This window comes from Balearica regulorum, chromosome 5, assembly GCF_011004875.1.
Source record: "Balearica regulorum gibbericeps isolate bBalReg1 chromosome 5, bBalReg1.pri, whole genome shotgun sequence".
In the NCBI taxonomy this organism is placed as follows: Eukaryota; Metazoa; Chordata; class Aves; order Gruiformes; family Gruidae; genus Balearica; species Balearica regulorum.
This window is the reverse complement of record NC_046188.1, coordinates 71,148,843-71,159,460: the sequence shown is the minus strand read 5'-3', so window position 1 is coordinate 71,159,460 and position 10,618 is coordinate 71,148,843. Positions and strand designations below refer to the sequence as shown.

General features: G+C 62.1%; 2 protein-coding genes across 2 annotated transcripts; one reads left to right on the top strand and one right to left on the bottom strand.

Moving 5' to 3' along the window:
* Positions 1–1,594: 1,594 nt before the first annotated feature.
* On the top strand, positions 1,595–2,419 carry SCGB1C1 (secretoglobin family 1C member 1). Its single transcript, XM_010301162.2, has 2 exons — positions 1,595–1,799; positions 2,312–2,419. Exons 1-2 carry the CDS (start codon positions 1,629–1,631, stop codon positions 2,333–2,335), a joined length of 195 nt encoding a protein of 64 aa, XP_010299464.2. The 5' UTR covers positions 1,595–1,628; the 3' UTR covers positions 2,336–2,419.
* A 1,290-nt stretch (positions 2,420–3,709) lies between these two features.
* Positions 3,710–10,618, bottom strand: VPS51 (VPS51 subunit of GARP complex). Its single transcript, XM_075755696.1, has 10 exons — positions 10,365–10,618; positions 9,580–9,709; positions 9,359–9,505; positions 8,730–8,952; positions 6,889–7,630; positions 6,426–6,644; positions 6,087–6,308; positions 5,573–5,694; positions 5,023–5,110; positions 3,710–4,458 (listed from the first exon to the last, which is right to left on the bottom strand). Exons 1-10 carry the CDS (start codon positions 10,566–10,568, stop codon positions 4,198–4,200), a joined length of 2,358 nt encoding a protein of 785 aa, XP_075611811.1. The 5' UTR covers positions 10,569–10,618; the 3' UTR covers positions 3,710–4,197.

The following is a 10,618-nucleotide window of genomic DNA, read 5'->3' as shown; positions in this document are numbered from 1 at the left end:
GTGCAGCCCCACGACCTGCCGGGCCCATTCCTTCCGTCACGTTGCGCAATTCCCCACGTATAAATCCCGCCCGCGTCTCGCGGGTTCGGTTCCAAAGGACGCTCCCCGGCCGTCGCAGCTCGACACACACCGCGCAGGCGATGGTGCGCTCCGCCACGACGCTGACCGGTGCTCTGCTCATCGCCATGGTGCTCTGCAGCTCCCTTGGTAAGTTTTGCCAATTAAAAAAATAGGATTTTAATTTTTTTCAAAATAACCTTTAGCTCATTAAACTTCTGCACAGAGTACTCAAACTATTCAGAGTACCGTTGAAGCACCTGGTGGAAACTATTCTAGAAAGCAGCCGAAAGGCACCGTGGTGTCTCGTTCCGAGTTTGCAGAGAAGCCCGCAGGCAGGAGCGATGCTCCCGTGCGTCCCGCTGAACGCTTCTGGTGAGGACGGCGACATTTAGGTTCCGCCCTCCAAGAAACTACTGATCACCGCAGCTCGCGTACGGTCTCTGAGATTTTTTTTTCGCTCGGACGCTTACAGTAGGGTTCGTCTGACTAAATTTGGTCTCTGCGATGCGACGGCTCCTCGAGCCCACAAAGGTGCCGAACCTGGGGCATCGTGGGCGCCAAAGTGTCGGAAACCAGCAAAAACGAATACGGGGAAAGACGTGAGGTCGGAAGGTTTCACGCCCAGGAAAGCAGCGTGTTGAGGGGGCGAAGGCGCAGCCCTGGGGTCACTGACCGAGAACGCAGTTACGTGCCGTTAGCCTCCCAGAAACGGCAGGGCGCTCGGGAACGTGCTGCACGCCGATAAGACAGTCTTAATTATCTCATCAGCTGAAGAACCTGATGATCTTATAAAAGCAGGAAAAGGGTATGGATTTTAATCAATATGTGACTCCCACATTACAGCTCGTCAATTAAGGAGAGGGATGTCAATAAAAGAAGGAGAAACCCCCCCCAGAATTTTACTAGAAGGGACAGAACTTAGCAGACAGATGATTATCGTTAATTTTTTACAGTCGAGGCTCAGCGAATACAGTCAGTTCAAAGGAGGCCAGAGTGCACGAGCAGCCCTGGGGAACCTAGCCAGGTTTGGAAGAGCAGCACGCCAAGTGTAAACTCAAAATCAGCCTCCGTGGGTGGTTGCGTAGGCAGCGACATCAGAAGGCGACGAGAGTTGGACTTGACGAAAAGAGATTACGAGAACAGGAACATTTTCAGTTTACTTTCGTCTAAAATGCTGACAATGCCAGAGACGGGAGGAAAAAAGTAATTGCTGAATATTACAGACAACCTGGGTGATGAATAGACGAACGTATTCAGAGCAGGGAGCTGAATCAGTTTTGATACCTGGTTAGAGAACAGGGAATAACGACGAGCAGAGAGCAGGCTGAGGACCGGGCAGGGTGAAGCTCATCCACGAACGGTGGGATTCCACCGAGGGACCTGTGCGACAGAGCATCCCATTTCTCGGAAAGCTTTAAAACCCCCGGCAGAGCTGAGAACACCTCAGCAAAACACTTGGTGTGGTTTGTGGGTCGTTATTGGGATGGAGGCTTAAAGGGTCTGAGGGAGGAAAGGTTTGGCCGTTGCACTTTGTCGTTCGTACTCCAGGCGCCGGCTCCGCTCACGAGATGGTGCCCAGCTTTCTTCAGACACTTCTTGAAGGCTCTGCCGAGCAGCTGTACGCCGGGCCGGTTTCTCAATATAAAGTCGATGACTTGACCAGAGCTGCTTTGACGGCATTAAAGGGATGTATTGATGGGCTTTCTCCCGAGCACGTAAAGGCCCTCGTCAACCTGCTGGTAAGTCATAAATTTTGTTATTGTCATAAATCCCTGTGCCCGCGCAGCCGTGAACCAGGTTCTGGACAAAGAGCACCCAAATACTTTACCTTGAGCATCCCTTGGCCTCAGGCTGGGGTGCTCACACACTCCCCAGTGCCTTGAGAGATCGTTAGGCAGAAGGACGTCTCCAAACACCATGATTTCCCTTATTGCCTCGAGTTTATGGAAACGCTGACTCCCCCCCCGCGGAGGAAGCACTTGCTTCTTGCAGGTGCGTTTTTAGGAACGGAGCAGAGATGAAAGCGAGCTTCTGGGCAAGGCAAGAGAGACCGCGGTGTCTGCCACACTTGCTCCTTGTTGGCGTTCCACGGCGGCACCTGCGGGTGAGACGCTAAGCCTTCGTCCTCACGCAGGTGCTGCCAGAGCTTACAACTTCAGAACGTAGTTCAGGTGCCGTAGGTGAGCCCGGCTTTTCTCCGCAGCTGGGCGTTTTGGCACGCTGCGTTCACCGCTCTTACTTTCTCTTTCAGAAACGTGTTCGGACAGAGGCTTAAATCGACAAAGTATTTGCCCCAGCTGCTGGCAACGCTTCTCGATGACTTCCAGCTTCTCATACCCAAAGCCTCTGAGAAAACCACAAATGTAAGAAACGGAGAAACCCGGGATGCTGGCAGCTGTTTTTCTAAACTCTGCGTGCAGAGTACTACACCCCGTCACCTTCCAGTCTATTTCGGATCTTACTTCTTTGGAGATAACATCTACCTTCTAAATAAAATTCAGATGATGTTTTAAAAATATTTCTGTCATCTGTCTTTATTTATAAAGGTCGTCTTTTCTCCTTCTTGCTGTTAGGAAAATACGCTGTTTGTCTTGATCCAGCCTAAACGGCAGCGTTATTACGTACAGACTCACCCACAGCGCACAGACACCCACGTACGCGCAGGCCGGCACTTTAACTCTGAACGCCCCGAGGGAATCACGTCCTCCCCCAAAGCTGCTTTTTCCAAGTGCTGACCATTTTTCAAGATCAGTGCAGTAATTCTGACAGCAACGGACCCAAAACTCGCTGAGCGTGAGCTGAGCAGTCAGTTCGCTTTGGACCACGGTCCTCCGAGCATCCCCCGGCAGCGCAGACAGAGCGACCCGGAGCAGAAGGGCTATCTGGGTGTCAGCACTGCCCACAGCACAGCCCCGGCCGCGAGCCGGGTGCCCAGCGAGTCCCACGGGAAACCTGGGCAGACCACACGGCCGCACCGCAGCCCAGAGCTCTCGCTGCTCCTCTGCGGATGGGACCGAAAGACCCAGAAGGGACAGTGTCCCTCCTGAGCACCTGAGGAATTGGCCCCTGCCCACCCCCCTGTGCGGTGCTTCCCCACCTTCTCCTCGGCTTCACACCAGACAGGCTGACCCAGCGGGGGCTGAGGGAAGGGTAACGTCCTTTTTCTGGAACAAACTGCTTTGTAACCTTGAGTACAGGCTACAGGAAAGTGAGCCAGAAAGGTGTTCCCCCGTCGCCCCGCTCTTCCACCTCACACCCACGCCGCACGCTTTTGCCTGCCCACCCCCAGGACTCCACAGAGGTGCAAAGACCCGTAGCAGAACAATTTCCAACTGCCACTACACACCCCGGAGCGCAGAGCTGCCCCCGGCTAGCGAATCCTCGACGACTCGGAACTCGCCAGGAGCACAACGGGCGGCGAGGCTGACCCAGCTCCACGTGGGTCCGATGGGCAGCGCCGCTCCTCGTTCAACGACAGGGCCAGGTTCGGTGACGGGAGCGACACACAGCAGCATGTGCCGCTTTCCGGACCCGCAGCAGGCGCCAGCTCTTCTTTCTCTCTTAATCTAGGCGACCCCCTTCACCCCCACACCGCCAGGCGTCCGTCCCCGCCGTGCCCCGTCCCCAGCCCAGGCAGAGGACACAAGGCACAGCTCACACACACTTTATTTATTGGCCCCAACTGCGACAAAGGGGCTGTGCCCAGGGGGTCCCCAGGCACGAGGGGATGTCACCACAGTGTGGGGGTGACACGGCGCGTCACCGGGGCCGCAGGGACAACACGGGGTGTCAGCAGACATTGAGGGTGTCACCGGGGTGGGGGGACGATGTGGGGTGTTACCAGGGCTGAGAGGTGACAACGTGGGGTGACCCGGTGTGGGTGTGGGGACGGGGGGCATCCCTGCATGTTGCTGGGTGTGGGGACAGGGGACATCCTTGTGTGTTGCCACGGGGGGTAGGATGGAGTGTCCCCAGGTATGTGCGGGGACTCGCAGGGTACAGGTCTGTCCCCAGATACATAACAGGACCGAAGGCATGTCCCCCTCCCGTTGATGTCCCCACTTGGCTGGGGATGTCCCTGCATCCCCCGCTACGTGATGCCACACACCAACCCACACCCCTGCGCGTCCCCACGTCCTACCCACGCTCGCAGATGAGCTCGACGACGCTGTGCTCCATGGGGACGGGGTCGAGGCAGCGGTGGGCGGCGCTGGCGGCCACCTCGTCCAGCAGCCCCTGTACCACCCGCTCGTCAGCGGCGAAGCGCCAGAGGTAGAGCTGCAGGTAGTGGCCGTCCACCTGCACCTGCTGCAGCCCGAAGCGCCCCAGCGTCCGCAGCCGCACGCACTCCAGCAGCGTCTTGAGGCTGATCTTGATGATCCCTGTCAGCACCGACACCTGGGACGTGGGGACAGCAGGGACACGTGGCACAGGGATGCCCCCAGGGCAGGAAGGCCCCGAGTCACATCTGCATGGGGACACTGGAGACACCCCTCTCCAGCCCACCAGCTCCTCGGATACTCTCATCCCGGTCACCAGTCCCCAGAGATCCCCCGAGTCCTGACACATGGGATGTGGGGACACGGGGGACACGTGGCACGGGGGAATGGGGGCTCCTTTGGTCTGGATTCTCCCGGTGCAGGGAGGCCCCAAGTCCCAACAGCACGGGGACACGTGGCACAGGGGGACGGGGACACCCTTGGCCCGGCTGTTGGGAGCGCAGGGAGGCCCCGAGCCAAGTCAGCGTAGGGACACGGGGACACCCTCACCCTGGTCGTCAGCCGCAGGCCCCCCCCCCCGAGTCCTGTCACCTGGGACAGGGGAGATCAGGGGACAGTGGGAACAGCCTTGTCCCGCTCATCAGCTCCTGGGGACCCCCTGGGCCATGGGGACACCAGGGACACGTGACAGCCGGGAAGGTGGGCAGTTTAGGGACCCTGGGGACACGGGGGGGGGCCTCACCTTGTTGAACTCGACGGGGCTGAAGATGTCAATGCGCTCGGAGAAGAGCTTCTGGATGTTGCTGAGCAGGTGGGTGTCCATGGGGGCACTGGGGATGGTGACACCAGGACAGTCAGGGACACGGGGACGGTCAAGTGTTAGAGAAAGCCAGGGGACAGGGACACAGGGGCTGTCAGGAGGCATGGGGACGGGGACGCAGAGATGGGCAGAGGATGGAGGGATGGTTTGGGGACACAAAGACAGGGGAACATGAGGATGGGCGGTGGATGTGGGGACAGTCAGGGAACGTGGGGATAGGCACAGGACACGGAGGGATGAGACAGTCGTGGGACATGACACGTGGGGAGTATCAGGGGACACTGGGACAGCTGGGGACAGCCAAGGGATGTGGAGATGGCAGGGGGGACGCTTTGGGGACACAAAGAGGGTCACAGGGAAGATGTAGTGGTTGCCAAAAGGTGACAGAGGGAGCACAGGGGTGACAGGACAGCCCTGGGGGTGACGAGGGAAGGCCCGGGGTGGCTGAGAGGTGCCGAGTGACAGGGCTGACCTGGGGGTGTAGCTGGGGGCGTAGCGCCCGGTTGCCCGCGAGCTGCTGTAGACGGAGAAGGCGCGCCGGCTGGAGTCACTGCTCTGCGCCCGCCGCACCCCCTCCTCGAAGAGCTGTCCCACCTGTGGCGGTGCACCCTCTCAGTGCTGGTACCCTGGAATCCACCCTCTGGCACCGCCCAAAACCACCTGGGATCCCTCAAATCCCCTGCGACCCTCCCAAACCCTTCTGGGACCCCCCAAGAACCTCATGGGGACCTTCTGGGATCCTCAAGAACCACATGGGGACCTCAGGCATCCCCTCTCTTGACCCTTCAGGGACTTTAGCCCCATCCCCACAGGACCGTCTGGGACCCCACAGGGGACTTCAGGGACACCCACAGGGACCCTCTGCGGTCCTCAAGGACCTTATGGTGACCTCAGGGATTCCCTCTGGGCCCTTCTGGGGGCCTCTGGGACCCCCAGGTGGACTTCAGACCCCCCCAACCCCTGTGGGCTCCTGGTGTTGCCCCAACCTGGACGTCGATGGCAGTGATGTCCTCAACCACGCGCTTCATGACGGCACGAACGTTGCGGGGCTCGACAGTGCCCAGCCAGTCTCGTGTCTCCACACTCTTCCTGAGCATCTGCGCCACCGCGGCGCCCTGGACCTGCACGTAGTGGTCGAGCAGCCGCTGCGCCGCCCCCCGCGCCTCTGCACACAGTGCCGGCCCCGGTGTCACCGCCGGGCCTGTGTCCTGGGGGTGCAAGGGACACGGGGACACGTGGAGACACGTCGAAACACCCCCACACCTCTGCGCGCAGCACTGTCCCCACCGGCCCTGTGGCCTGGGAATACAGTTTTGGGGGCTCACCTGGGGGGGGAACTGCTCGTCGGTGAGAGTGAGGATGTAGCTGATGGTGGTGGCCTCATAGTCAAGGCAGAGGCGGGCGAGGAGCAGCAGCAGGGCCGGGGGGGCCGCAGGGGCTCCCCGCTCAGCCGGGCCGTCGGCGAAGCCCCGGGCAGTGCGGCAGAGCCAGCGCACGAAGGCCACCACCAGCCCTTCGCGCACCGCCTCCACGCAGAACTCCCCCTGCAATCAAAAAGGGGGGTTACGCTCCAAAAATGCCACCCTGCGGCCCCAAAACCCCACACGCCACACCATACAAGCTCCATGCCGCCCCAGCGACCCCTAAACTGCTTTGCGCAACCTCCAAACTGCCCACGACCCCCCCAGTCTGCCCTGTGCAACCCCCAAACTTCTCTGCACCAACCCCAGATTGCCCCGGTGACCCCCCAAACCGCCCCGGGCCGCCCCGTGCCGCCCCACAGCCCACCTTGAAGTAGGGCAGGCTGGCGAAGGCGACGTCCTTGGCGGTGAAGAGCTGCACGTAGGCCAGGACGGCCTTGAGCTGGCCGAGGACGGAGGAGGTGAGCGTGGCCAGGAGGTCGGGCAGGCCGGGACCCTCCTTGCCGGGGGGCCGGGGGGCGGCCAGCGCCTGGCGCACATCGCCCAGGCACCCCAGGAAGAAGGTCTGCAGCGCCCGCAGGTAGCGATCCACCCGCTCGCGCGCCGCCCGGGCCACCAGCGCGGCGCCCGCCTCGGCCCCGGCCGCGGGCAGCAGCTCGAGGAGGGCGCGGAGGCGACGGTGGAAGCGGTCGAGCGCCCGCACCAGCAGCGAGGTGTCGCCCAGGCCCCGCTCCAGCGCCAGGCGCCGCTCCAGCAGCTCGAAGTAGCGGGCGGTGAGGGTGGCGGCGAAGGCTTCCAGGCGGCCATCCCCAGCCCCCGGGCGCCCCTCGAAGAGGCTGCGGTACGAGGCGGCGAGGAGGCACAGGGTGCCCACGAAGGCCGAGCTGCCGCGGTCGACGAAGTCGAGGATGTCGGAGGCGGGGGGCGGCGTGGCGGCGGTGCCGGAGGGGTCGGCCGGGGGCAGCTCGGCCTCCAGCGCGGCCAGCTCGGCCTCGAGGCGGGCGCCGGCGTGGCTCAGGAACTCCTCGCACAGCTCCTCAGGTGGCTCTTCCAGCTGCAACAGCATCTCCACGCACTCGGTGAGCTCCTTGGGGTCCAAGGTGTCATCCCTGGGCGTGGGGGAAACGCGGGGGTTACTTGGGGATGGCGGGAGGTTCCGGGTTAACAGCGGCACAGCAAGAAAACAGAGAATAAGCAATAAAAGTCATCAGCAGGCTTCAGAGTAAATAGTAATTATTCAAACAACAAAGAGGAAAAAAATAATTAATAGCATCAGCACATTCCAAAGATAACAGTGGTTATAGTAATAAAAAGCTAACTTAAGATCATCAGTAGGTTCTAGAGTTTACAGTAAGAGAGAAAAAAAATCACTACAAGTCCTCAGAGCAGGTTGCAGAATCATCCCTTTATGACACACGCACGAGAAACCCCCAGATAACGTAACCTTTTAAAAGCTCTCGGCAGTCGTCACAATTATCCCCCTTACTCCATCAACGTTCTGCACAAGGGATGGTTCTGGGGCTGCCATCAATACGCTCCAGGGTAAATGCCCCCCTCCCTAGGATGTTTCTTGGGGACTGCTATCCTTAGGCTCCAGATTTAACACCCCCGAGCCCTTGAAAAGCTGTCTCCTGCAGCTGTTATCAGCAGGTTTCAGAGTTAACGCACCACAATCACCATCACCCCCCGCAGAAGGCTGTTTACTGGAATGGCTATTGTTAGTCTCCAGAGTGAAAACCCATCTCCCCACAGGCTGCTCCCCAGAGCTGCCGTCAGCAGGCTCCAGAGTGAACACCCCAAACCCCCATTTCCCAGAGCTGTCATCAGCAGGCTCCAGAGTGAACACCCCAAACCCCCATTTCCCAGAGCTGTCATCAGCAGGCTCCAGAGTGAACACCCCAAACCCCTATTTCCCAGAGCTGCCGTCAGCAGGCTCCAGAGTGAACACCCCCAAACCCCCATTTCCCAGAGCTGTCATCAGCAGGCTCCAGAGTGAACACCCCAAACCCCTATTTCCCAGAGCTGCCGTCAGCAGGCTCCAGAGTGAACACCCCCAAACCCCCATTTCCCAGAGCTGTCATCAGCAGGCTCCAGAGTGAACACCCCAAACCCCCATTTCCCAGAGCTGTCATCAGCAGGCTCCAGAGTGAACACCCCCAAACCCCCATTTCCCAGAGCTGCCGTCAGCAGGCTCCAGAGCGAACGCACCGGAGGCGCGCGCGGAGGCGCTGGGCCAGGTCGGCCATGATGGCGTGGCTCTCGTCCTCGATGGCGCGGAAGGAGGGCAGGTGGCGGTAGTGGCGGAGCACGGCGCGGGCGCGGGCGTGGCAGCGCAGGGCCCGTGCAGGCTCCGCCCCCGGCGCTGCCCACCGCCGCAGCCGCCCCGGCACCTCCACCAGGGACTGCAGCTTCCGCAGCAGCGCCTGTACCCCTGGGGGGGCCGGGGGCGTCAGGGGCGGGCACGGGGGGGTGGGGAGCAAGTGTGGGCGGGGCCAGGAGCTGGATCTGCCCCCCCGGGGTCCACCCCCCCCCGATCTGCCCCCCCCCCCATTATCTGCCCCCCTTAGGGTCTCCTCACCCCCTGGATCTGCCCCTCGTCCCCCCCCATTATCTGCCCTCCAACCCCCAGCTCTGCCCCAAAATCCCCAGACCTGTCCCTCAGGGTCTGCCCACCCCCCATCGATCTACCCCCACCTACAAGATCTGCCCCCCAGGGTCCCCTCAACCTCCAGATCTGCCCCCAAGCCCCAAGATCTAACCCCCAAGGCCGCCCCCCAACTCAAGATCTGCCCCCCAACATCCCAGATCTGCCCCCTGGGGTCCCCCCCTCCCCGTACCGGCAAGCTGGGCGCCGCGGCGGTGCCGGTCCTGCAGCGCGGCGCTGACGCGGGCACTGGAGGTGCTGATGGCAGCCATGTTGGCAGCCAAATCGTCCATCTCTGCCTCCATGCGCCGGAAGTCGACCTTCATCTTTCGGATGGTGTCTGGGGAGAAGGAATCAGGCGCCGGGGTCCCTGGGCTGCTCAGGACCCCCCGGTCCCCCCCGCTGGGTGCTCACCAGTGGCGGAAATGAACTTGTTGTAGTTCTCGTAGAGCAGCGTCTGCATGTCGCTGTCGAGGGCGCGGATCTCCCGCCCCAGCGCGGCCTCACGGGCCAACAACTGCCCCAGGGGACACTCGCTGCGCACCTGGAGGGGGGCAACGGTTGCACAACTGCCCCCCAACCCCACTGTCCCCTGCAGTCCCCCAGTTTACCCCCCAATTGCCCCCTGGGGCCCTAACTGCCCTCCATAGAGCTTCTGAGATCCTCAGCTGCCCCCAAGCCCCAAACTGCCCCCCGCCAGGGTCACCAACTGTCCCCCTCAGAGCCCTAAGTACCACTGGGGAGCCCTCAATGCCCCCCCCGGGAGCTGGAAATGACTGCCAAGAGCATCCCCCTGCCCTCCGGGGCCTGCCTGGGGCCCTCAGCTGCCCCCAGGGGCCCTAACTGCCCCCCCAAGGAGTGCTAATTGCTCCCCAACTGCCTCCCCTGCGCTTCAGTACCGTCACCACAGGGAAAGGTACCGTGTCCTAAAGCGCGCCTATGGAACTGGATCTATAGGGTGCCCCGCAGAGCCCCTTTCCGGGGTGCCCTGGGGTGTCCGGGGGTCCTTCGGGGACCCTCAGGGGGTGCAGGGCCCTTTCTAAGGGCCCCACGGGGGTGTCACGGCGCCCTTCGGGGGGTCCCGGCTGGGGCCGGCCCGGGGGTCCCCGGAGCTCCCTGCCAGGGGCTGCCTGCGGCCGGGGGCTGCGCAGCGACCTCGGGGGCTCCGGGGGAGAGGTCGCTGTGGGGTCAAAGGTCACCTTCGTAAGGAAAACTTCCGGGTCGAAGTGGGGCCCGTTGATGTCGGCGGGGTCCGGGGCCGCCTCCGCCGTCTCCGCCGCGGGCGGTCCGTAGTACCGCTGGAGCGGCCCGTGGGGACGCCGCCAGCCGCCGCCGGTGCCGGTGCCGCCGCCGGCCTCGGGGCTACCGCCGGCCCCGGCCCCCGCCGCCTCCACCTCCGCCATCGCGCCGGCCCTTCCCGTCCCGTCCGGCACTTCCGGCCCTTCCCCCGAAC

Bases quoted from the DNA above. Each gene is read 5' to 3' on its own strand.
- VPS51 (XM_075755696.1), bottom strand. From the start codon at position 10,568: ATGGCGGAGGTGGAGGCGGCGGGGGCCGGGGCCGGCGGTAGCCCCGAG. The intron at 8,953-9,358 runs GTACGGGGAGGG...CGGCCCCCCCAG, and splicing joins CCGCGGCGCCCAGCTTGCCG to GGGTACAGGCGCTGCTGCGG. The intron at 4,459-5,022 runs GTGAGGCCCCCC...CCCACGTCCCAG, and splicing joins GCCCCGTCGAGTTCAACAAG to GTGTCGGTGCTGACAGGGAT.
- SCGB1C1 (XM_010301162.2), top strand. From the start codon at position 1,629: ATGGTGCCCAGCTTTCTTCAGACACTTCTTGAAGGCTCTGCCGAGCAG. The intron at 1,800-2,311 runs GTAAGTCATAAA...TTTCTCTTTCAG, and splicing joins AGGCCCTCGTCAACCTGCTG to AAACGTGTTCGGACAGAGGC.